The sequence below is a fragment of the Leucopleurus acutus genome (genome assembly GCF_964270905.1).
Source record: "Leucopleurus acutus genome assembly, chromosome: 2".
Lineage (NCBI taxonomy): Eukaryota > Metazoa > Chordata > Mammalia > Artiodactyla > Delphinidae > Leucopleurus > Leucopleurus acutus.
This window is the reverse complement of record NC_139143.1, coordinates 63,770,585-63,798,569: the sequence shown is the minus strand read 5'-3', so window position 1 is coordinate 63,798,569 and position 27,985 is coordinate 63,770,585. Positions and strand designations below refer to the sequence as shown.

General features: G+C 39.3%; 2 protein-coding genes across 3 annotated transcripts in view; one reads left to right on the top strand and one right to left on the bottom strand.

Annotated features, from left to right (window-relative positions):
• Window positions 1-27,985, bottom strand: part of ANKRD45 (ankyrin repeat domain 45) — a 53,777-nt gene that overhangs the window by 22,677 nt on the left and 3,115 nt on the right. Inside the window, exons 2-4 of one of the 2 annotated variants that reach the window (XM_082834658.1) lie at window positions 22,643-22,810; window positions 5,082-5,176; window positions 3,905-4,047 (exon numbers count right to left, since the gene is read on the bottom strand). In XM_082834658.1, coding sequence (XP_082690784.1) covers window positions 3,905-4,047; window positions 5,082-5,176; window positions 22,643-22,810 — 406 coding nt within the window. The remainder of the gene's footprint in view (window positions 1-3,904; window positions 4,048-5,081; window positions 5,177-22,642; window positions 22,811-27,985) is intronic. The other variant, XM_082834659.1, reaches the window with a different exon arrangement.
• TEX50 (testis expressed 50) lies at window positions 14,918-16,373 on the top strand (the record flags this gene model as incomplete). The annotated part of the gene is made up of 2 exons (XM_082832495.1): window positions 14,918-15,241; window positions 16,161-16,373. The coding sequence occupies 2 exons, from the start codon at window positions 14,918-14,920 to the stop codon at window positions 16,371-16,373; spliced, it is 537 nt and encodes a 178-aa protein (XP_082688621.1).

The following is a 27,985-nucleotide window of genomic DNA, read 5'->3' as shown; positions in this document are numbered from 1 at the left end:
CATATGGAAACACAAAAGACCCCAAATAGCCAAAGCAATCTTGAGAAAGAAAAATGCAGTTGGAGGAATCAGGCTCACCCACTTCAAACTATACCATAAAGCTACAGTAATCAAGACAGTATGGTACTGGCACAAAACCAGTATAGATCAATGGTACAGGATAGAATGCCCAGAGATAAAACCACACACATATGGGCACCTAATTTACGACAAAGGAGGCAAGAACATACAGTGGAGAAAAGACAGCCTCTTCAATAAGTGGTGCTGGGAAAACTGGACAGCTACATGTAAAAGAATGAAATTAGAACACTCTCTAACACCATACACAAAAATAAACTTCAAGTGGATTAAAGACCTGAATGTAAGACCAGACACTATAAAACTCTTAGAGGAAAACATAAGAAAAACACTCTTTGACATAAAGACACTATTTGCATATGACAAGATACTCTATATAGAAAACCCTAAATTCTCCACCAAAAAACTATTAGAACTAATAAATGAATTCAGTAAAGTTGCAGGATACAAGATTAATATACAAAAATCTGTTGCTTTTCCATATGTTAATAATGAACTATCAGAAAGAGAAAGCAAGAAAACAAGCCTGTTTAAAATCCTATTCAAAATCGCATTAAGAAAACCTAGGAATAACTGTAACCTCAGAGATGAAAAACCTATACTCTGAAAACTATAAAACATGAATGAAAGAATTTGAAGATGATAAATGGAAATGGAAAGACATCCCATGTTCCTGGATTAGAAGAATTAATATTGTTAAAATGTCCACACTACACAAAGCAATCTACAGATTTAATGCAATCTCTCTCAAAATACCAATGGCACTTTCCACAGAACTAGAACAAATCATACTAAAATTTATATGTAACCACAAAATACTCCAATTTTCCAATGCAATCTTGAGAAAAAAGAACAAAGCTGGAGGTATCACATGCCCTGACTTCAGAGTATACTACAAAACTACAGTAATCAAAACAGCATGGTGCTGGCACAAAACAGAAAATTAGATCAAGGAACAGAAAAAAGAGCCCAGAAATAAACCCACACACTTATGGTCAATTAATCTATGACAAAGGAGGCAAGACTATACAATGGAGAAAAGATGGTCTCTTTAATAAGTGGTGCTGGGAAAACTGGACAGCTACATGTAAAAGAATGAAATTAGAACATTTTCTCACACCATATATAAAAATAAACTCAAAATGGATTAAAGATCTAAATGTAAGACCTGAAATGATAAAACTCCTAGAACACAGCATAGGCAGAACACTGGCATAAATCACAGCAATAATTTTTTGGATCTGTCTCCAAAGGCAAAAGAAACAAAAGCAAAGATAAACAAAGGGGACCTAATTAAACTTAAAAGCTTTTGCACAGCAAAGGGAACCATGGTCAAAAAGGAAAGACAACCTACAGAATATTTGCAAATGATGCAACCAACAAGGGGTTTTTATGCAAAATATACAAACAGCTCAGACAACTCAACATCAAAAAACCAAAAAGTCTGATTAAAAAATGGGCAGATCTGAATTTTTCAAAATTCAGACATTTTTCCAAAGAAGACATACAGATGGCCAACAGGCACACAAATAGACACTCAACATCACTAATCATCAGAGAAACACAAATCAAAACCACAATGAGTTATCCCCCCACACCTGTCAAAATGGCCATCTTCAAAAAGTCCATAAATAACAAATGTTGGCAAGGATATAGAGAAAAGGGAACCCTCTTGCACTGTTGGTGGGAATGTAAATTGGTGCAGCCACTGTGGAAACAGTATGGAGATTCCTCAAAAAACTAAAAATAGAACTACCATATGATCCAACAATTCCACTCCTGAGTGTATATCTGAAGAAAATGAAAACACTAATTCAAAAAGAAACATGCATCCCAATTTTCATAGCAGCATCAATTTACAATAGCCAAGATATAAAAGCAACCTAAGTGTCCCTCAAGAGATAAATGGATATGGAACTCCCTGGTGGCCCAGTGGTTAGGACTTGGTGCTTTCACTGCCAGGGCCCAGGTTCAATCCCTGATTGGAGAACTAAGATCCCACAAGCTGACTGGCGTGGCCAAAAATAAAACCAAAAAAGGCAAAGCAAAACAAAGAGATGAATGGATAAAGAAGATGTGTCGGGTGTGTGTGTGTGTGTGTGTGTATGTGTGTGTTTATATATGTATGTTTACTCAGCCATAAAAAAGAATGAAATTCTGCCATTTGCAACAACATGGATGGACCTAGAGGGTATTATGCTTAGTGAAATAAGTCAGAGAAAGTCATATACTCTATGTTATCACTTACATGTGGAGTCTAAAAAAATTTTTATAAAACAAATGAATATAACAAAACAAACAGACTCACAGATATAGAGAACAAACTAGTGGTCACCAGTGGGAGAGAGAAGATGGGAGGGGCAAGATAGGGGTAGGGGATTAAGAGATATAAACCACTACACATAAAATAAATAAGCAACAAGGATATATTGAACAGCACAGGGAAGTGTAGCCATTATTTTATAGTAACTTTAAATTCTATTAAAATATTGAATTACTATGCTGTACACCTGAAACTAATATAATATTATAAATCACCTATACTTCAATTAAAAACATAAGAAGACAACTCAACTTAAAAATGGGCAAAAGATTCAGAGACATTTCTCCAAAGAAAATATACAAATGGCCAGTAAGCACTTGAAAAAATGTTTAACGTCACCAGTAATTAAGGAAATGCAAATCAGAACTACATTAAGTTACTTCATACCTACTAGAACAGCTAAAAAAAATTTTTTAAGATAATAACAAATGTTGATAACAATGTGGAGAAATTGGAATCCTCATATATACTGCTTATGGGAATGGAAGTTTGGAAAAAGTTTGGCAATTCCTCAAAAGGTCAGAAATAGAGGTACTATATGACCCCAGCAATTCTACTCCTAAATATATACCCAAGAGAAATGAAAGCATGAGGCCACACAAAAATTTGTACACAAAAATTCATGGCAGCATTATTTATAATAGTCAAATAGTAGAAACTCAAGTGTCCATCAATTAATGAATGGATAAAGTTGAATCCATACAATGGACTATTGTTCAGCGATAAAAAGGAATACTGACACATATTGCAACATGGATAAACCTTAAAAACATTATGCAAAGCGAAAGAAGCCAGATACAAAAGGCAACAGACTATATGATCTATCTCTGAAATGTTCAGAACAGGCAATCCATAGAGATAAAAAGTAGATTAGTAGTTGCCAGTGACTTGTGGAAGGGAGGAATGGGCAGTGACTACTAATAGATATGGTGTGTCTCTTCGGGCTGGTAAAATGTTCTAAAATTAGACAGTGGTGATGATTATATAAATCTGAAAACCGCTGAATTTTTCATTTTTTAAATGGTGAATTTTATGGTATGAGAATTCTATCTCAATAAAGCTGATATTTTTAAAATCTTAGGTACACCTGCCACCAAGATTCTGACAGTGCACCTTCTCCACTGACAGGACAGTATTCCCACAATAGGTTTTTCAAACTATAGAGTTACATTACTGAAAATGTTTTTTTCAAATTCTGCCGCTCTATCTCCTTGAAGGACATGTCTTCCTGGTTGAAAATCACTGGTCAAAACTATAGTAAATTACATAAAATTAAATGATTAATGATGGTAATAAGATTAGTGCTAGACATTCTCTGTAGAAATAACTGTCATTATTTTTATTATTAATATTGTAACTCAGTGAAACTGAGTTATAGATTAGTGCCTGTAACAAGGTTAATGGCTACTTAATGAAGATTGTTGAAATCAGATTATCTCAGAAATAACAACATTGAACCTAATTTTCATCTTTTCTGACATTCAAACCATTTTTATCCAAAACTTACGTGGTGTAGCCATTTTTGTGAAGATAGGAGTCACAATATCTTCCAATTGCTGTTTCTGCTCAAAAAGCTCATTAATGGAAGCTTCTAAATGGGTTTCCAGCCATTCATTTTTTATACGGCATGCATTGAGGATGGTATTCTAGAGACAGAAACAAAGAATTTACTTTCCACTTGTTTATTTAAAAATAAAACTCTATATAGTATCTCTAAACCAGCACTGTGCAACAGAACTTTCTGTGATGATGGAAATGTTCTGTATCTGCATTGTCCAATACAGTCACCATTAGACATACATAGCCAATGAGCACTAGAAAAGTGGCTGAGGAACTGAATTTTTAATTTTATTTAATTTTAATTAATTCTAATTTAAATAATCTCATATGGCTAGGGGCTACTATATCTGACAGTGCAGCTCTAACATTAGTGGAATGTGCATATAAAGAAACTCATAATCTAGAGTCATGAAGCCTTGGGCCAGTCTACACCTTCTCCCTAATTCTTTATTTTCAATGAGCCTGTGATAAAGAAAAGTGTTTGCAAAGGCTGGAAAAAAATGGGTGGATGGTATGAGCTGCATGCAACTCAATGGGCAATGCCGAGGATATTTTATTCCTTCTCAGGTGGTTCACAGGAGAAGAAAGTGCAAGAAATGCAAAAAGAGCTTCACCTCACTGAAAACCTCTCAATTTGCATTGCAGAACCATCTCTTTGCACATGAGCAGCAAACTGCTGATATCTGATTTAAGATGTTCATTACTCTATAGTTGGTAATAATATAGAGACACGAATAAATGTATATGCAAAAAAATAAAAAATAAAATAAAGGGCTTCCCTGGTGGCGCAGTGGTTGAGAGACCGCCTGCCGATGCAGGGGACACGGGTTCGTGCCCCAGTCCGGGTAGATCCCACATGCCACGAAGCGGCTTGGCCCGTGAGCCACGGCCGCTGAGCCTGCGCCGTCCGAGCCTGTGCTCCGCAACGGGAGAGGCCACAACAGTGAGAGGCCCGCGTACCGCAAAAAAAAAAAAAAAAAGAAAGGAATAAATGAAGGAAGGGAGGGAGAAGAGAGCAGTGAGGACCGCTACCTACCTCTAGTGCATTAGTGTAGAAATTAAAGATACAAGGCAAAAATCTCGGAAGACTTCAGAGCAAACTATAATCACAATGCAGTACCTTGTCTTCCTTAAAAAGCTTCCCTGGTCCCTTTGCTGTATCTGTAACAATTGCAGAGACGTTTGCAATATATTTTTTTAGCGCCAGCCTTGCATCTGAAAGAATAGAACAGTAAAATGCATATTAATAAGACAAAGACCAAAAAATATGCATGACAAACATTACATGCTTGTAATGTACATTTATATCTCCAGAGTTTTATAAAGACTGTATAGGAGATTTGTTGCAGTTGTTTTCCTTGGGGAACTTCAAAAGGATAACATTCAACTAGCACAGCACTTTGGGGCACTCACTGTATTCCTAGAATTGCGCTAAAATTTTTAAAGAGCAAATAAACATAAAATGTGATACCCGATACCAAAGAGACTATAGTCTATCAAAATACCTACTCTGGGGAAAGGAACAAAAAACATTTCCAAGAGAAAAACTGTCACTTGCTTTACCCTTCTTTATCCTTCAAAATAAATTCAAATAGCTTCCCTCTTTAAAAAAAAAAAAAGTGTTTAAAATAATTCCATTCTCTATAGCACACGTCGCAAGACCTGTTTAAACAAAATTACAACACTTTGAGAGAAATAAAAGACTCACGTAAATGGAAAGCTTTACCATATTCTTAGAACAACTGAATATAGTAAATGGTAGATTAGCCTCAAATTAATTTAACAATTGATGTATTCGTTTCCTGTGGCTGCTATAACAAATTGCCATAAATTTGGTGGCTTAAAGCAACACAAGTTTATAGTTTATCCCCTTACAATTCTAGAGGCGAAAAGCCTGAAATCAGTTTAGCTGATTGTGTTGGCAGGGGAGATTCTTTCTGGGGGCTCTGAAGGGAGAATCTATTTTCTTGCTGTTTTCAACTTCTAGTGGCAGCCTGTACCCCTTGGCTGTGCCTCCTTCCTCCATCTTCAATCAAACTACACCACTCCAATGTCTAGCTCCATCATCAAATCACCTTCTCCTGGGCTTCCCTGGTGGCGCAGTGGTTGAGAGTCCGCCTGCCGATGCAGGGGACGCGGGTTCGTGCCCTGGTCTGGGAAGATCCCCCATGCCGCGGAGCGGCTGGGCCCGTGAGCCATGGCCGCTGAGCCTGCGCGTCCGGAGCCTGTGCTCCGCAATGGGAGAGGCCACAGCAGTGAAAGGCCCGCGTACAGAGGGAAAAAAAAAAAAAATCACCTTCTCCTCTTCTGTGTCAAATCTCCTGCCTCTCACTTATAATAAAGACAGTTGTAATTACATTTAGGTCCCACCTGGATAATCCAGGATAATCTCCCCATCTGAAGATCCTTAATTTAAGGATCTGCAAAACCCCATATGAGGTGACATTCACAGGTTCCAGAGATTAGAACCTAGATATCTTTGGCAGACTTTTTTCAGCCTACCACAGTCGGCCCTCTGACCTCCCAAAACTCCTACATATCCCCCATGCAAAATACATTTACCCCATGCCAACATCCAAAAGTTTCAACCCATTACAACATCAACTCATGTCCAAATGCTCATCTAAAATATCATCAGCTCAAAAGTCTCATCTCATCATCTAAACAAGGTATGCATGAGACATTAGTATGATCCATCTATCTTGGGGTAAAATTCCTCTCCATCTGTAGACCTGTGAAACTAGAAAACAAAGTTCTCTGCTCCCAAAATACAATGGTGGGACAGGCACAGAGCAACAGTTATAGATAATGCCATTCCAAAAGTGAGAAATTAGAGGAAAAAAGCAGTCACCACACTCCCAAGTAATTTTGAAATCCCACAGGGCAAATTCTATTAGGTATCAAAGCCTGGGGATAATCATCTGTGGTGTAAGGCTCCATCCTCTTGGCCTGCAGCTCCAGCCTGAGTCATCCTTCCTTTTTCATGAAAGACAGCACGTTTCTGCAGCTGAATAGTTTTGTCAGTCACAGCTTCAAACCCACCATTCATGTTGCAAACAGAATTAATTCCCTAAACTGGAATCCAAGGTTTAGGTTTTGGCTCCACTAACTGGGTGACCTGGAGTCAGTAGTGGCCCCAGAACTTCAATACAGGATGAAGTTTAGCAGAGGAATTAGCTGGAAGAGGGGACTAAGGGACTTGTCATAGAACTGCATTTATATAATAAGCACACCGATTTTACTAACAGCATATATTTATTTGGGGTAGCTTGGTAGAGAAAGGAGCTTACTGCAAGCATCCTCTTAATGCCACCATAGCTGTCTTACTGCATTCAGGCTGCAAAATACCACAGACTATGTAGTTTATAAACAACAGAAACTTATTTTTCACAGTTCTGGAGGCTGCGAAGTCCAAGATCAAGCTGTCAACATGGTTGCAGTCTAGTGAAAACCCTCTTCCTTTATTGCCAGCACCTTCTCACTGTGCCCTCACATAGTGGATGGGGCTAGGGAACTCTGTGAGGACTCTTTTATAAGAACACTAATCCCATTCATGAGGGCTCCACCTTCATGTCCTAAGCATCTCCCAAAGGCCCCACTTCCTAATACCATCACATTGGGCATTAGGATTTCAACATATGAATTTGGGGGGAACACAAACTTTCAGACCATAGCAATATCTTAACCCCACTAACCTCAGTTTCTCCATCTAGAAAATGGAAGTATTATAGCACCATCCTCATAGGGTTGTTGTAAGAATTAAACACAATGTATTATAGTATAATGCATGCAGACATCTTGACACAGTGCCTGTCACACAGTAAAGCACTCAATAAGTTTATTATTATGTCACTCCTCTCCTCAAAACTCTGTAAATGACTCCCTATTGACTACTGAATAAAATGTGGGGCCTTCCAAGATCTATCTAGCCACAAACTATCTTTCCAGCTTCATCCCTTGCAACATTCATCCAGAGACCCTGTCCATTATTTACCCCCTGTTTCCTCTGCTCCCAGGCTCACTCCTTCAGTTCCTCACGTCTCTGCTCGAGCATCACCTTAACAGAGAAGCCTCTCCTGATTGCCCTGTATAAAATAACACACTCTCACTTGCTGGCAACTTCATAACCCCGTTACCACTCTATTTTTCTCCGTAACACTGCATAGATACATAGATTTAGATAATTTTATTTTCTGTGTCTCCCTACCACAAAGTAAACTCCATAAACATAAAGACTGTTTTATGCCTAGTTGTGTATGTATTCTCAGCTCCTAGAACGGTATTTAGCACATAGGAGGTGCTCAATAAATATTTATAAATGGTTGTCTAAAGGTTTACACAGAATTTCTTTGCTTATTATGTTTCCTCAACCTAAAATGCCCTCTCTGCATTGCCACCCGCCAAAATTCTACTCATTCTTCAAAGCTTACTTTAAAATGCACTTCTGTGAAACTCCTAATTCCCCCAGGTAGATCTCATTGTTCTATCAATTGTGACATGATTATAATCTGATTTAGCTCTGAGTTTAATCTGTCTTGTAGTTTTATGCTTCTACCTCTAGACTGTAGGTTCCTTAAAGGCAGAGTCTGTGTCACCTTCTTATCATATACCATGCAGCCTCACCATCTCTTTTTCACTTACCACGCCAAATTCCCCACCCCTCACCCACTACCTGATAGTACCACATTGCCACCAAAAAGATATAGGTCAAAAGGGGGAGGGACTCAGCATTTGCTTGACTATTTGAAGGGAAGGACATTCCAGAATGAAAAAAACAGAAGCAGATGCTAGGTTGTATGAAATGATAACAGCTATAGCTACTTTGTAAGTAGATGTGAAAGTACCATACTTCAAAAGGGTTGGGGAGGATCTTCAAGATGGCAGAGGAGTAAGACGTGGAGATCGCCTTCCTCCCCACAAATACATCAAAAATACATCTAGAAGTGGAACAGCTCCTACAAAACACCTCCCGAATGCTGGCAGAAGACCTCAGACTTCCCAAAAGGCAAGAAACTCCCCACGTACCTGGGTAGGGCAAAAGAAAAAACAGAGACAAAAGAATAGGGATGGGACCTGCACCTCTGGGAGGGAGCTGTGAAGAAGGAAAAGTTTCCACACACTAGGAAGCCCCTTCACAGGTGGAGATGGTGGGGGGGGGATGTGTGGTAAGGTTCGGAGCCACAGAGGAGAGCACAGCAACAGGGGTGCAGAGGGCAAAGCGGAGAGATTCCTGCACAAAGGATCGCTGCCAACTAGCAATCAGCAGCCTGAGAGGCTTGTCTGCTCACTTGCCGGCCGGGACTGGTGGGTGCTGGGAGCTGAGGCTCGGGCTTCGGAGGTCGGATCCCAGGGAGAGGACTGGGGTTGGCTGCGTGAACACAGCCTGAAGGAGGCTAGTGCGCCACAGCTAGCCGGGAGGGAGTCCGGGAAAAAGTCTGGACCTGCCTAAGAGTCAAGAGACTTTTTCTTCCCTCTTTGTTTCCTGGTGCACGAGGAGAGGGGATTAAGAGCGCTGCTTAAAGGAGCTCCAGAGACAGGCGCGAGCCGCGGCTATCAGCGCAGACACCTGAGACGTGCATGAAATGCTAAGGATGCTACTGCAGCCACCAAGAATCCCGTGTGCAAGCACAGGTCACTATCCCCACCTGCCCTCCCAGGAGCCTTGCAGCCCACCACTGCAAGGGTCCTGGGATCAGAGACAACTTCCCCGGGAGAACACACGGGGCACCTCAGGCTATTGCAACGTCACGCCAGCCTCTGCCACAGGCTCACCCCGCATTCGAATTATAACTACTGTACCCCTCCCTCCCCCCAGCCTGAGTGAGCCAGAGCCCCCTAATCAGCTGCTCCTTTAACCCCCTCCTGTCTGGGTGAAGAATAGACGCCCTCAGGCGACCTACATGCAGAGGCAGGGCCAAATCCAAAGGTGAACCCCAGGAGCTGTGTGAACAGAGAAAGGGAAATCTCTCCCAGCAGCCTGAGGAGCAGTGCATTAAATCTCCACAATCAACTCGATATACTCTGCAACTGTGGAATACCTGAATAGACAACAAATCGTCCCAAAATTGAGGCCGTAAACTTTGGGAGCAACTGTAGACTTGGGGTTTGCTGTATGCAACAGACTAGTTTCCGATTTTTATGTTTATCTTAGTATAGTTTTCAGCACTTGTTATCATTGGTGGATTTGTTTACTGGTGTGGTTGCTCTCTTTTTTTTTTATTAGTTTTTTAATTTTTTAATTTTAGTAACTTATTTTATTTTATTTTTCTTTCTTTTTTTCCTCCCTTTTCTTCTGAGTGTGTGGCTAACAGGGTCTTGGTGCTCTGGCCGGGTGTCAGGCCTGAGCCTCTGAGGTGGGAGAGCCGAGTTCAGGACATTGGGCCACCACAGACCTCCCAGCCTCACGTAATATCAATCAGCGAGAGCTCTCCCAGAGATCTCCGTCTCAACGCTAAGACCCAGCTCCGCTCAGCGACCAGTAAGCTCCAGTGCTGGACACCCCATGCCAAACAACTAGAAAACAGGAACACAACCCCACCCATTAGCAGAGAGGCTGCCTACAAGCATAGTAAGTTCACAGACACCCCAATACACACTACTAAATAACCAAGAGATCACTGAAGAAATCAAAGAGGAAATCAAAAAATACCTAGAAACAAATGACAATGAAAACATGACCACCCAAAACCTATGGGATATAGCAAAAGCAGTTCTAAGAGGGGAGTTTATAGCAATACAATCCTATCTCAAGAAACAAGAAAAATCTCAAATAAACAACCTAACCTTACACCTAAAGCAATTAGAGAAAGAAGAACAAAAAAACCCCAAAGTCAGCAGAAGGAAAATAATGATAAAAATCCGATCAGAAATAAATATAACAATAAATGAAGGACACAATAGCGAAGATCAATAAAACTAAAAGCTGGTTCTTTGAGAAGATAAACAAAATTGATAAACTGGTAGCCAGACTCATCAAGAAAAGAAGGGAAAAGACTCAAATCAATAGAATTAGAAATGAAAAAGTAACAGGGGCTTCCCTGGTGGCACAGTGGTTAAGAATCCCCCTGCCAAATCAGGACACATGGGTTCGAGCCCTAATCCGAGAAGATCCCACATGCTGCGGAGCAACTACAGAGCCTGTGCTCTAGAGCCCGTGAGCCACAACTACTGAGCCCGCGCACCTAGAGCCCATGCTCCCAACAAGAGAAGCCACCACAATGAGAAACCTGTGCACCACAACGAAGAGTAGCCCCCACTCACCGCAACCAGAGAAAACCCGTGTGCAGCAACGAAGACCCAATGCAGCCAAAAATAAAATAAATAAAATAAAATAAATTTTAAAAAAAAGAAGTAACAACTGACACTGCAGAAATACAAAGGATCATGAGAGAATACTACAAGCAGCTATATGCCAATAAAATTGACACCTGGAAGAAATGGACAAATTCTTAGAAAAGCATAACCTTCCAAAACTTAACCAGGAAGAAATAGAAAATAAAAACAGACTGGTCACAAGTAATGAAATTGAAACTGTGATTAAATATCTTCCAACAAACAAAAGCCCAGGACCAGATGGCTTCACAGGCGAATTCTATCAAACATTTAGAGAAGAGCTAGCACCTATCCTTCTCAAACTCTTCCAAAATATAGCAGAGGGAGGAACACTCCCAAACTCATTCTATGAGGCCACCATCACCCTGATACCAAAACCAGACAAAGATGTTACAAAGAAAGAAAAATACAGGCCAATATCACTGATGAACATAGATGCAAAAATCTTCAACAAAATACTAGCAAACAGAGTCCAACAGAACATTAAAAAGATCATACACCATGATCAAGTGGGGTTTATCCCAGGAATGGAAGGATTCTTTAACATACGCAAATCAATCAATGTGATACACCATATTAACAAACGGAAGGAGAAAAACCGTATGATAATCTCAATAGATGCAGAAGAAGCTTCTGACAAAATTCAACACCCATTTATGATAAAAACCCTCCAGTAGGCATAGAGGGAACTTACCTAAACATAATAAAGGCCATATATGACAAACCCACAGCCAACATTGTTCTCAATGGTGAAAAATTGAAAGCATTTCCACTAAGACCAACAACAAGACAAGGTTGCCCACTCTCACCTCTCTTATTCAACATAGTTTTGGAAGTTTTAGCCACAGCAATCAGAGAAGAAAAAGAAATAAAAGGAATCCAAATCCGAAAAGAAGAAATAAAACTGTCACTGTTTTCAGATAACATGATACTATACATAGAGAATCCTAAAGATGCTACCAGAAAACTACTAGAGCTAATCAATGAATTTGGCAAAGTAGCAGGATACAAAATTAATGCACAGAAATCTCTTGCATTCCTATACACTAATGATGAAATATCTGAAAGAGAAATTAAGGTAACACTCCCATTTACCACTGCAACAAAAAGAATAAAATACCTAGGAATAAACCTACCCAAGGAGACAAAAGACCTGTATGCAGAAAACTATAAGACACTGATGAAAGAAATTAAAGATGATACAAACAGATGGAGACATATACCATGTTCTTGGATTGGAAGAATCAACATTGTAAAAATGACTATACTACCCAAAGCAATCTACAGATTCAATGCAATCCCTATCAAACTACCAATGGCATTTTTCACAGAACTAGAACAAAAAATTTCACAATTTGTAAGGAAACACAAAAGATACTGAATAGCCCAAGCAATCTTGATAAAGAAAAACGGAGCTGGAGGAATCAGGCTCCTTGACTTCAGACTATACTACAAAGCTACAGTAATCAAGACAGTATAGTACTGGCACAAAAACAGAAATATAGATCAATGGAACAGGATAGAAAGCCCAGAGATAAACCTACGCACATATGTCAACTTATCTTGATAGAGGAGGCAAGAATACACAAGGAGAAAAGACAGCCTCTTCAATAAGTGGTGCTGGGAAAACTGGACAGCTACATGTAAAGGAATGAAATTAGAACACTCCCTAACACCATACACAAAAATAAACTCAAAATGGATTAAAGACCTAAATGCAAGGCCAGAGACTATAAAACTCTTAGAGGAAAACATAGGCAGAACACTCTATGACAAAAATCACAGATCTTTTTTGACCCACCTCCTAGAGATATTGAAATAAAAATAAACAAATGGACCTAATGAAACTTAAAAGCTTTTGCACAGCAAAGGAAACTGTAAACATGATGAAAAGACAACCCTCAGAATGGGAGAAAATATTTGCAGACGAAGCAACTGACAAAGGATTAGTTTCCAAAATATACAAGCAGCTCATGCAGCTCAATATCAAAAAAAACGAACAATCCAATCCAAAAATGGGCAGAAGACCTAAATAGACATTTCTCCAAAGAAGATATACAGATTGCTAACAAACACATGAAAAGATGCTCAACATCAGTAATCATTAGAGAAATGCAAATCAAAACTACAATGAGGTATCACCTCATACCAGTCAGAATGGCCATCTTCAAAAAATCTACAAACAATTGGGCTTCCCTGGTGGCGCAGTGGTTGAGAGTCCGCCTGCCGATGCAGGGGACATGGGTTCGTGCCCCAGTCCGGGAAGATCCCACATGCCACGGAGCGGCTAGGCCCATAAGCCATGGTCGCTGAGCCTGCGCGTCCGGAGCCTGTGCTCCGCAACAGGAGAGGCCACAACAGTGAGAGGCCCACGTACCGCAAAAAAAAAAAAAATCTACAAACAATAAATGCTGGAGGGGGTGTGGAGAAAAGGAAACCCTCTTGCACTGTTGGCGGGAATGTAAATTGATACAGCCACTATGGAGAACAGTACGGAAGTTCCTTAAAAAACTAAAAATAGAACTACCATATGACCCAGCAATCCCACTACTGGGCATATAACCTGAGAAAATCACAATTCAAAAAGAGTCATGCACCACAATGTTCATTACAACGCTATTTACAATAGCCAGGACATGGAAGCGACCTAACTGTCCATCAACATGGATGGACAAAGATCCGATGAATGGATAAAGAAGATGTGGCACATATACACAATGGAATTTTGCTCAGCCATAAAAAGAAACGAAATTCAGTTATTTGTAGTGAGGTGGACCTAGAGTCTATCATACAGAGTGAAATAAGTCAGAAAGAGAAAAACAAATACTGTACGCTAACACATATATATGGAATCTTAAAAAAAAAATGGTGCTGAAGAACCTATGGGCAGGACAGGAATAAAGACATAGAGAATGAACTTGAGTACACTGGGAGGGGAAAGGTAAGCTGGGACGAAGTGAGAGAGTGGCATGGACATATATACACTACCAAATGTAAAATAGATAGCTAGTGGGAAGCAGCCGCATAGCACAGGGAGATCAGCTCCATGCTTTGTGACCACCTAGAGGGATGGGATAGGGAGGGTGGGAGGGAGATGCAGAGGGAGGGGATTTGGGAGGATATATGTATACATATAGCTGATTCACTTTGTTATACAGCAGAAACTAACACACCATTGTAAAGCAGTTATAGTCCAATAAAGATGTAAAAAAAAAAAGGGTTGGAAAGGATATAGGTAAGTTGTTTCCATGAAATTCTATTAAGATAATGACAATTTAAATTTATTAGCTAGCAAAATATTAGTAAAGTATTTGTTTTTCAGAAAACAGAAGAGGCTCAAACTATTCTGGAAAAAAACAAGAAAAAGTGTTCCTAAGAAATCCAAGGTGATTGGCTAGGCAACACCTTTTCAGTCCAGTGTGGTTCTCTATGACATCACTGAATTTATCCCTGAATCACTATGACTGATGATGTTACAGTGATCATCAGTGTATATTTTGCTGACCAGTAAAAGTATCTTCAGTGCTTTGACTGGAACACCATGTTAACTAATACTCAGGGCATTTCTGCTCTGTCTGTAACCAATTTTTGACTATAAATGCTTTTTCCCTTTGAGAAAGAAAGATGCCTTCTCAAGGACTATCCCTGATTTTTCCTCTGTTGTTTATCTGCTTCTTCAGGGAGAGCTTCTGCATTTGTGATGGTACTACCTGGACAAAGGTTGGATGGGAGATTTTTCCAGAAGAAACACATCATTTGAAAGTTAAGCCTTCTCCATCTCACTGTCTACCTTACCCTCTGAACAAACTATGCTGCAATTTTGCTAGTACGGATATATTTCAGTGTCTTTTACATCTTATTTATATTTTAGTACAAGTTCTCTTTTCAATCCTGTCTGTTTTATCTGCTCATTACCTGTGGCTGAAATGGAAGAAACACAAAAAAAAGGTGAATTAGTGATGCAAATAATAATAGTTATAGAATATCAAAGAGTTTAAAAGATAAGATTATCATCTTCTTTGAGAGAAAGAACCATGTCTTATTCTTCTTCATAACCTCCCCAATTTCCACCATTCATCCCCAGCATGTAGCAGTTTCTTGCATATGTCAGGTGTTCAACAAAGGTGTACTCAATTAGAAGGTCCTTAAAATAACCTGTTAATTTTAGATAGATTGTTTTAAGTTACGAAACACACCAAGAAAGTAGTGAGCTACAGTGAATAGAATGCATAGGAAGTGAAGGTATCTGTCTGGGCCCTTAGGTAAGTCATTGTATCTTTCTCAGCTGCCTGATCCATAAAATTAAGGATATGGAATGACATTTTGTTAGATCCCTTCCCGATCTGTCTAAGAAAGCTAAGTATACAAAAGTTGGCATGTATTTTTTTAATGGACTGCAAACTAATTTCTAATTTTAGTATAACTTTCTGGAAAATAGCACTCTTAAACTAATTTCCCACTTTGCCAGTGACACCATATTTTGAGGCAATCTTAAAAGCTCATTGACCTTCACAACAATTAGATATTTATAAAATTACTATGACTTTATCACATTATACCTTAAGGTTGTTTAGTAAAGGAAAATATTTTACTAATATTCAAATAATTCCTCCCAGCAGAATGCTCTAATCACAGAAAGTACTTATTAAATGTTTGCCGATGGTGATAATGATCGCTATAACCTTATACAAGGGCATATAAAAAAGAGCATTTCTTCTGCATTTATACCTTTCATCTACAGTAACTTTTTCTTTGCATAAATAACTAACATGTGGTATTTGGAGTTTAAGTGTATATATCCAGAAAACAAATTTAATTTGAACTACAGTAATAAAAAAATCTCTAATATGTTTTTTTCTCCTTTTAACTGAAGAAACAAGCCTCCTTAGATACAGCTGGTAATGATCTAGAAAGCCAGCCCATCTATGACATTGACCAAATACTCTGCAGACCGGTGGCCACAACATCAATGATCCCCAAGTACCTGAATCAGGTGTCCCATCATCCTCCAGCTAAGAAAGTCAAGCACCAAAAACTAAAGGGGAAGAAGAGTGAAGAAGAAGGAGCCAGAGGATACTAGACATATCCATATGCAAATATAGCTCAGTCCATTATGAAGACTACACAGGAAATCTATTGCGAGAACTCATGTAAGGACAAAAATCGTTCTTTGGCATCCTTTGTAAATTTTTTGCCAGGTTCTTTAAGGAAACCTTCCAACAAAGTCTGGATTGAACAGTTATTTCTATTCAGCTAAAACGGCTCCATACTCACTAAAAGTAATGGGGAAAGACTGTATACGATCACTGCTTCATGTTTAAGTGCTTTGTCCTTTTCAATGCGTTCGATTACTAATCATTAAGCAATGTGTAGAACAGAATCTTCATTTAGTGTTTCAGTAAATCTCTGATTTAAATAATATTTGTGATTTTTCTTAGTTTCCTGAGCAAATTTTATGGCCACACTGAGACGTTTAATTTCCCATCTCATATTGTTAAAATGGTATGGAAATACTAAGGAACAGATTAATTTTTTTAAGTATAAATGTTTCCATTTTCAGTAAAATAAATGAGGAATTAAGTATCAACACTTTTTTAATTTCAAGCTTTTGTTGATAAGATGCCTCAGTTTTTTTAAATATTCCACACTTTTGTTGATCAGTCACCTCAATTTTTTTTTTAAATATGGTTTCCATATTTTCCAAACAAAAGCTGAGAGACTGGTCTGAGACTAGGACAGATTTTCTTAACAACATGTTGAAGAATCCCAGAAAAATATACCAGATCTATAATATACCTCCCATCAATATAAGGGGAAAAAAACTTTTAAAAAAACAATCCTTTGTACAGTAATAGATAATGCTACAGTCTTTATAAATAACAGAAGAGAACAGTGCCTGCCTTGGGTTATTGTGGATTATTAAAAGTTTGTTTATGGTTCCACTTTCCACTCCCCTACTTACTTCCACTCTTGCCTAACCACAACCCTACTCCCACATGTCCATGAATGTCTGCTCCGTACCTTCAGAGCTCTGAACTGTCAACTAATTCCCTCTAAGAGAACACTTATATGTATCTCTATTAATGGAGGACCCTTGAACACTTCAAAAGTCTACGAACCTCGAAGACCCAATGAAATTTATCTCTAATAGTCAAATTTTCAGTAGTATCGAGGAGTCTCTTGGGTAGGGAGTCCTCAGCCCCGTAAACCTCTCATCATTAGAGCAAGAAATGGAAGTGGTTTATACTCTTGTTCAGTCTGAATTAAACAAATGTTACATTTTATGTTGCGTAGTTTGTGTTTTGACATTTCACAGCTACATTACCATGAAGCGCCAATCCTTGCAATCCCATCATTGATCTGGAAACAGAAGACTAGTTTATAGTATTATAGTCTTCTTATCTTCATCACTAGGAAATGGTAGGTCTAATTCCCCTAAGACTGTAAGGACCCAAACTAAACAGATGGACATGAGGGAGATGGAAAGTGGGGCAGGCACGCGGCCTTTAGCATGACCGTTGGCTTGGCGGTTAGAGGTCCCGCTCTGCCAACAGTCAGCCTCACAGTGGTCCTCATGGCAGAGAGTGCAGTGAGAGGTGGATCGCGTCCTTTTCCCTCGGGACCTCCAGGCCCTCTGGCTTCGGGCCTGGCAGGTGAGCTGGGAGGCCCAGGGACAGGCTGAGGGTTATGTCCCGCAGAGCTCCAGAGCACTCGCCAAAGCCGCCCACTGGCCAGGCCCAGGCCTGGAAGCAGCAACGAATCTCTCCCCCATCCCCACCTCCTCGACCAAAGGGCAGTGACATCTCCATGGGTCCCGGCCACTGTTTGGGTGCCCTGAGGAGTCAGAGGGCCAGTTGGTCCTGGGCACCTGACTTCCTCAGTGATGACGGCTGGGCAGGGTCTGGGGACCTGGCCCTAAGCGTTCCGCCAGCTGAGATCTGCCTCCTCAGCCGGGGCTGGGCACTGGTGGGAGGACTCAGACTGGGTGCTGGACAAACGCTCCCCGGCAGGGTAACCGGCTCATGCAGGGACCCCTCCTCTTGGCCAGGCCTGGACCTCAGAGGATGAAAGTACAGCCTTGGGATCTTGCCCTTGTCAGAACACAGAATAATGTTTATTTTGGTGGAGGTTTACAGGAACATCATGACCTGACCATGACCTGACCTCAAGAACAAAGAATCTGACACCAAGACGTTTGCAACAACTAACCATGACCCTCCCTCACCTTTCCTATAAAAGGGCTTTGCTGAAAGCTTTCAGGGAGTTCGGGGTTTTTAAGGTATAAGCCACCCACCTCCTTGCATGGCCCTGCAATAAACCTTTCTGTGCTCCAAACTCCAACGTTTTGGTATTGTTTGGCCTCACTGCATGTCAGACACAGGGACTTGCATTTGATAACAAAACCAATGAAACTTAACACCATAAGCCCCAAACTTTCAGAAAAGTTACAGCAAAATTTGTTCCTGGATTGTGTTTTCTAAATGCCATGGGTCATTCTTCAAAAATGGATTTTACACAGAACTAGAACAAAAAATTTCACAATTTGTATGGAAACACAAAAGACCCTGAATAGCCAAAGCAACCTTGAGAACAAAAAATGGAGCTGGAGGAATCAGGCTCCCTGACGTCAGACTATACTACAGAGCTACAGTAATCAAGACAGCATGGTACTGGCACAGAAACAGAAATATAGATCAATGGAACAGGATAGAAAGCCCAGAGATAAACCCATACATATATGGTCACCTTATCTTTGATAAAGGAGGCAAGAACATACAGTGGAGAAAAGACAGCCTCTTCAATAAGTGGTGCTGGGAAAACTGGACAGGTACATGTAAAAGTATGAGATTAGAACACTCCCTAACACCATACACAAAAATAAGCTCAAAATGGATTAAAGACCTAAATGTAAGGCCAGACACTATCAAACTCTTAGAGGAAAACATAGGCAGAACACTCTAGGACATAAATCACAGCAAGATCCTTTTTGACCCACCTCCTAGAGAAATGGAAATAAAAACAAAAGTAAACAAATGGAACCTAATGAAACTTAAAAGCTTTTGCACAGCAAAGGAAACCATAAACATGACGAAAAGACAACCCTCAGAATGGGAGAAAATATTTGCAAATGGAGCAACTGACAAAGGATTAATCTCCAAAATTTACAAGCAGCTCATGCAGCTCAATAACAAAACAACAAACAACCCAATCCAAAAATGGGCAGAAGACCTAAATAGACATTTCTCCAAAGAAGATATACAGATTGGCAACAAACACATGAAAGAATGATCAACATCATTAATCATTAGAGAAATGCAAATCAAAATTACAACAAGATATCATCTCACACCAGTCAGAATGGCCATCATCAAAAAATCTACAAACAATTGGGCTTCCCTGGTGGCGCAGTGGTTGAGAGTCCGCCTGCCAATGCAGGGGACGCGGGTTCGTGCCCCTGTCCAGGAGGGTCCCACATGCTGCGGAGCAGCTGGGCCCGTAAGCCATGGCCGCTGAGCCTGCGCGTCCGGAGCCTGTGCTCCACAACGGGAGAGGCCACAACAGTGAGAGGCCCGTGTACCACAAAAAAAAAAAAAAAATCTACAAACAATAAATGCTGGAGAGGGTGTGGAGAAAAGGGAACACTCTTGCACTGCCGGTGGGAATGTAAATTGATACAGCCACTATGGAGAACAGTATGGAGGTTCCTTAAAAAACTACAAATAGAACTACCATATGACCCAGCAATCCCACTACTGGGCATATACCCTAAGAAAACCATAATTCAAAAACAGTCATGTACCAAAATGTTCATTGCAGCTCTATTTACAATAGCCAGGACATGGAAGTAACCTAAGTGTCCATCATCAGGTGAATGGATAAAGAAGATGTGGCACATATATACAATGGAATATTACTCAGCCATAAAAAGAAATGAAATTGAGTTATTTGTAGTGAGGTGGATGGACCTAGAGTCTGTCATACAGAGTGAAGTAAGTCAGAAAGAGAAAAATAAATACCGTATGCTAACACATATATATGGAATCTAAGAAAAAAAAAAGTCATGAAGAACCTAGGGGTAAGACAGGAATAAAGATACAGACCTACTAGAGAATGGACTTGAGGATATGGGGAGGGGGAAGGGTAAACTGTGACAAAGTGAGAGAGTGGCATGGACATATATACACTACCAAATGTAAAATAGATAGCTAGTGGGAAGCAGCCGCACAGCACAGGGAGATCAGCTCGGTGCTTTGTGACCACCTAGAGGGGTGGGATAGGGAGGGTGGGAGGGAGGGAGACGCAAGAAGGAAGAGATATGGGAACATATGTATATGTATGACTGATTCACTTTGTTATAAAGCAGAAACTAACACACCATTGTAAAGCAATTATACTCCAATAATGATGTTTAAAAAAAAAAGGATTTTAAATTATATAATGTGAATTTCACCTACAATAACTATTCATGAAGGGATCAATTAAATTCTTCGCTATTTTCTTTTTGCATATATATATATATATACATATATATATATAAAATCACAAAATCAAAGGTATTGACAGAAATAATGCCCCTAGAAAATATTCAATACAAGTGGACAATTACGTATAAAATAATCTACAAAGTATAACTCATCTTTCTCTTCCCAAATATGCTACCTTCCCTCAATTTCCTTACTTCTATTAATTCTCCCAGTACCCTTCTCATTTTACTAATAAGCAAGCTCCTTATGGCTGCCATATGAATCTTCCTAAATATCACTCTAAACCTCTGCCTCGTCTACGTAAAATCTTTCAGTGGCTTCCAACAGCTACAGAAATGAAATCACCTTAGCCTGACATTTGGGAGTATAATCTGACTGTAATAATAGTAGCATCATTCTTCGAGTGTGATCACACACCAGGCGTTGTGCTAAGTGCTTAATATCATCTCATCTCATTCTCACAACGATGCCCGCAAGAGGTAAGAACTATTATTGGCTCCCTTTTCTGGAAATTAAGACTGAAGTATAAAGAATTTAAGTATTTTGTCCAAGGTCACATAGGTTTCAAGTAGAGACACCAGTATTTAAACTCAAGCAATCTGATTCAAAAGCCCATGTACTTCTGCCTGTGTCGTAGCCTAGCTGTGTAAATTATGACTTGCTATTCTAGTAAGGCAATCTCATCACTTCTTCCCCAACATGTCACTTTCATTCATAAGATTTTGCTCACACTCTTTCCCCTTACACTGTGTATGCAAATCCCACCCTTTCTTCAAGGCCCACCTCAACTCCACCATGCTCTGACTTCATGTTCTCTGACCACCCCACAGCATGTACCACTTGCTCTGCCCCTTTTAACCCTTAATTATAGTCTTTCTGATATTGTTATTTAACTCTAGAGTGTGTCTACAGGTTATCATCCCTCGCCTAACAAATGTCCAGAGGGCAGGAACAATTAATTGTACCACAACGGTGCTATGCTCATAGTGGGCATTTAATAAATGCTTGCTAAAAAAACACAAATGCAGATAACTATGTAAAATGAATGCCATGAACTTCCTTAGTACTAGTTTTTTAACCAATGTTTGTATGCCTATGTAATTACACAGGTATATCTTCGTGAAATCTCTAAGCTCTATTCTACAGGATTACAGAAATGATGTAAGAAAAATATTAGTGAAACTCAAAACAGTACATAGTTTTTTGACCTTTGATTAAAGTATAACATACATATAGAAAAGTGCAAAATTTATAAGTGTACAGCTCAATGAATTTTCACAAATGAGCACACCTTGTAAACAGCAACCAAATTAAGGAAAAAATATTATGCCCCAGAAGCCCCCCTCATGCCACAATGATACCTGCTATTCTGACTTCTACCACCATAGATTAATTTTGCAAACCATTTTAACTTATTACAAACCATTTTAACTTATTACAATTGTTTCTACCTGGGGAATCAAATATATTCCTCAAGTATGTCATTTTTTTTAAACATTTAAGAAATGGTCCACTCTGCCTAGGTCTCTCAGAAAATGGCCTTGAACATATTTTATACATATATTCTTATAGAAAATTATTGGTGAAATTGTTAGAAGGTGATAAATCAACCAGCTTCCAACCAATATAGTTTCTATTAAGTACAATGTTTTAGGCCAATAGCAAAATAGCAACAACAACAACAAAAAAGGCAGATTTCACATATTATCACCACCAGTGACTATGGTTAGGCCTACAAATAAAACATCTTGATAGAAGGTGAAAATGTTTATCACCTCTTTGCTTTGTTAAATACATAGCCTATAACCCTGTAACTTGAGTCAGTTTTCTACTTTCTACTTTCCCTACCTTGTGAGCTCCTTACCTGCCCAGTCCAGGAACTCAACACACTCAGTCTGGGAATACCGAGCAGCAACATCTCGAGCTCGCTCTTCCTGGAAGTTCAGAGATTCTATATCAACATCCAATTCCACCAGTGCTTTCAAAGTTTCCAAACGACCCCAGGCTGCAGCACAGTGTAGGAGTGTGTAACCTAACAAATAGAATGAGGATGGTCAGGTCAAGAAGACTGTGCTGTTTTAGGCTATTTTATGGACTAGAAGATCACAATGGCAATCAGGTATTGAACAATTACTACAGGCTAGGCACTATTCTAAGTGCTTTACATACAGTAAATTCATTTAGTTCATAAAAACCCCATGAGGTCAGAACTATCATAATCCCTATTTTACAGATAAGGAAACAGAGGTCCAGAGAAGCTAAACTTGCCCAAGGAACACAGCCAGTAAATGATGAACACAAGGCACCAACACAGGCAATCTGAACTCCGAGCTCTTCAACATCTTCTTAAGGAAGATGGCAATCGCCCTGACAGTCATCTACTGGAACACAATTAGACCTATGACTTTAGCCTAAGGAATCTGCATCAACTCTAATTACTCTATTATCGCTAACACAATCATACAAATTACTACAACTGGTATGCCTTTGGTTTGGAAATTAATCATTTGAATTAAAATGGAAATTATGAACTATCCAATTAGAAAGTTATTTCTAAGATTTACTGAGGCAACTACCATGAGATATAATTGTAAAGGTGAAAAACATGGGCGGCATCTTTAAAATGTTTTCAGACTGGTTTAAAAAAATCAAGTCAAAACTGATTGTTTTAACTTACCCACGAGGATACATTTGTGATTCACTTAACTTGGCCAAAGAGGCATGTAGTACTACAAGAAGAGTTGAGCAGAAGAATGAACTAGCATGTATTAAATGTATTAAGTACTAGGTACTTTATGGGCTACTACTTCATTTAATCCTTCCACTAACACTATGAGGTAGGTATTATCAGCCCCATTAAAGGATACGGAGGAAAGTGCAGATCAGAAAGACTATACCTTGCCCAAGGCCACACTGGTAGTAAGCAGCCAAAGCAAAATCAAACCCAGATCTGTTGCCAAATAAAAGGTTTATAAGGAAAAGGAAATAGCACTCAAATGTGTGCCACTGGTTAGAGTAGGGAAAGAGAGAACAAGGACTCCTCCACTTCCTTCCAGAAACCTCCCCCTTGGCTCCCTATTTACCACATTCCCACAGTCCTGGGTCTCAGACCAAGTTGTAAACTATCTTTGTCTTGAGGCTATCATAACCAGAAGGGATAATAAAGAATTAATAAGGAATCAAAAGGAGCATGAAGTAAGCTACTCCAGGGTCAGCCAAAAGTGGAATTACCTCCCCTCTTTGGCCCAACTCTTTTTTTTTAATGTTACAACAGTGAGACATTTCAGAACACCAAGAGATAAAGACGGGCCCAAGAATATGATCATGGCTTTAGCCCCTACAAAATGGAGGGCCAAGAAATACCCAGATACCAACCCTCATTGTTCCTGCCTTCCGAAGATGCATTTCTTCAGCCAAACGGCCCAGGGCCCCTGGTTTGCTGGGAGAGGGGGACACTATCTACGGAAAGGACACTGCAATAGTAGGAGCAGGAGGCCATTCCAAATGAGATATTCTGGGTCCTGATATTGCTTTTCTCAAGGCTGAAGTTACAGGCCAGGCCAGCAATAACATCTAAATTTTTTTTCCTATTTTTTTAATATACATAGTTTAAAAACAAGAAAACATGATTTCTAAACAGACACAGGCTTTGACCAAGGAATTTAAAACCTATGGGTTTAAACCATGGGTTTAAAAAAACCATTGTATGTTTTCTTTTTCCCCTTGTGAGAGATGGTGTGTTTTCTGGAAGAAAATACACAGATCTTTGTACTATATGAACCCCATAGCCTTCCCAGGAAAAGAAGAACATTTAAATAAGATGATTTCAAAAGCATCCAGACAAGAAGGGGATTTTCCTAAAGTTCTCCCATAATATTGGCAATGAGTATTTGATCCCAGAAGAGAGATACAGAAGGCTACATTTAGAAATCCCAGCAGGAAGAAAGGGACCATAAATGGAATTCTGAAAAATTGGGATTGGTTCTAAGAGAAAAATAATTTCTTTGTGGAAGACTACTGGTTACTAAATAGAGTCAACTGAATAGATAGTTCACAGTAAGGCAAAAGATCAGACAAGAAGAAAAGTAATCTTTTTCCTCTATGCAGGCACTGTTCTGTGTGCTTCACAAGTATCAACTCATTTAATCCTCACTACAATCCTATGACGTAGGCACGAGTATTTTTCTCATTTATAGATGAGGAAACAAAAGCATGGAGAGTATAAGTACTTTTCTCAAGGTTGCTATAAATTGATGAAGGTCATTAATAAGGTCAAAATCCAAAAACTCCGATGATGATAGTCACAAACAAGTAATAGGCCATGGAACAAAATACTCACCTATTTTTCACAATCTGCGTACCACCAGCAGTACCAGACTCTTTGAATTCCCCAAATCCTGTTGTTTCATGTCTCTATAACTTTGCATATGCTGCTTTTTTCTGACTGATACAGTAATTACAGTAGAAAAATAAAAAATAGAAGTATAAATTTTATATTTACTTAGCATTAATACTGGTATTTTGTAAAACTGAGTTCAGAATTCATTTTTTTAATTAGTGTAACTAATACACTTTATTTTTTATTTATTTATTTACTTTTTATTTATTTTTTGGCTGCGTTGGGTCTTCATTGTTGCATGCAGGCTTCCTCTAGTTGTGGCGAGTGGGGGCTACTCTTTGTTTCAGTGCACGGGCTTCTCATTGTGGTGGCTTCTCTTGTTGTGGAGCACAGGCTCTAGGCACGCGGGCTTCAGTAGTTGTGGCACACGGGCTTAGTTGCTCCATGGCATGTGGGATCTTCCCAGACCAGGGCTCAAACCCGTGCTCCCTGCATTGGCAGGTGGATTCTTAACCGTGGTGCCACCAGGGAAGCCCACTAATACACTTTAAATACAAAAATGTATAAGCATAAGATATCAGATAAAAGCATAACTATCAAATAGGAATATTAAGTATATATTGTCATTCTATTAGCAATATAAATTGTCAGATAAAACAAATCAAAATTAAAGATTAAAAAATACTAGGGACTTCCCTGGTGGTACCGTGGTTAAGAATCCGCCTGCCAATGCAGGGGACACGGGTTCGAGCCCTGGTCCGGGAAGCTCCCACATGCTGCAAAGCAACTAAGCCCTCGCGCCACAGCTACTGAGCCTGCGTGCCACAACTACTGAAGCCGGCGTGCCTCGAACCTGTGCTCTGCAACAAGAGAAGCCACCGCAATGTGAAGCCCACGCACCACAACAAAGAGTAGCCCCCACTCACCACAACTAGAGAAAGCCCACGCGGCAACAAAGACCCAATGCAGCCAAAAATTAATTAATTAATTAATTTTTAAAAAACACAAATACTATAAAAATGAAGAAACTATAATCATGAAAATTGCAAATAAAACATTATTTGATTTTTTAAGTGTGTCAATGGTATCAACAGGATATTTCTGTACAAATTTTTTCAGCTACTGAAGTTTTTCTCACTCAACATTAGTTGGAAGTAGTTATAAACCAATACCAAATATTTTCCTTCGAATTACCTCAACTCTTATTTTAAAAGAGAGAGATATCTCCAAACAGCTTTTTGCTTTTTTGATAGAACTGCAATCTTTTATTGAGAGTAAGTTGTAATCTTTATCGCCAAAGAAAACATTGCTGGTTCATATTTGTCTTTTTTAGTTTCCACATATACACAGAGAGATTCCATTTCAGTTTCCTGATCAATTTCAAAACTATGAGATTCACCTTCTACTTGTTTGGGAAGTTTGTGAACTTAAGAATTATTCTTACAATAGAAATTTTGTAATACCACAATATGAACCATTTAAGTTTGTAATCTTCAGTTTGTCTTTTTATATACACTGAGCAATTAAATCATTGAAATTGTTCTCAACCCATAAATGACTCTGATTTCATATTTTTTAAATACCAAATAAAACTATTACACCTATAAAAAGGCCAGTATTTCATTACCTAAAATAGTGGGTAAGTATACCAGAATAACAACAATATTGTAACACTAAAATCTGATACTACAGTTACTATACTGCCTGCCATGACCAATCCTTCAACCTCCTTTGTCTGGTAAACGCTTGGTCATTCTTCAAGATTCAATATATTGGACTTCCATGGCAGTCCAGTGGTTAAGATTCCGCGCTTCCACTGCAGGGGGCGCGGGTTCGATCCCTGGTCAGGCAACTAAGATCCCGCATGCTGCGCGGTGCAGCCAAAAAAAAAAAAAAAAAAAATTCAATATAGTGCCTCCTCTGTGAAGCCTTCCTTGACCATGTCCAACACTTCCACGTAAAGTTGACTAATCTCTCCTCTGAGCTATCACTGTACCCTGTCCCACTGTATATTAATTATCTATTTACACATCTGTTTTCTGCTAAACTGTGAACTTGTCCAAGTTTGTTGAATTCATTCATCTTTCCCAAGTTCCCAGCACAAGACCTGGCTAGTCCTCCATCCTTAACAAATGTTTGCTGATTGTATGGAAAGACAGAGTTTAAAACAGTAATTAGTTCTGATCATGCCTGTTTTGAGTATGGCCAGGTTTAGAGACCAAAGCCTTGCCAGAACCAGAGGAGGTTCCACCATCAATAAACTGCAAACTGCACACACCTGTCCTTGGCTCAAACAGAAAAAAAGGCACTTCCCAATACACCAGAAGTCAGTAGTACAGAGAGCTGAGACTGTAAGAACTGTTTCATTCGCCTCCCTTTGGATCAAAAGTGTCCAATTCTTCAGTATTTAAAAGGAAGGGAAATCCTGAAAGCAAATGTGATCCATCCTGGAAAATCATTTTCCTTCCTATCCATCTGAGTATCATCCACAAATAAACGGCATACATCTTCTTACTTTAGAGATATCTACCTGCAGTTCTTCAACCAGAAGTCCCTTAATTTTAGGCCAATGGCTTCTTATGTTCCAAAAACTAATGGTGTTCACATATACGCACACAATTATCATCCTTTAAAAAAAAAAAAGAAAATTCTGTCATTTGTGACAACGTGGATGAACCTCAAGGGCATTATACTAAGTGAAATAAGCCAGATAGAAAAAGCCAAATACTGCATGGTATCACTTATATGTGGAATCTAAAATAAAAATTATAAGTTAAACCCATGGAAACAGAGTAGAAAAGTGGTTACCAGGGGCTTGAGGGGTGGGGTAAACAGGGAGGGGTTGGTAAAAGGGTACAAACTTTCAGT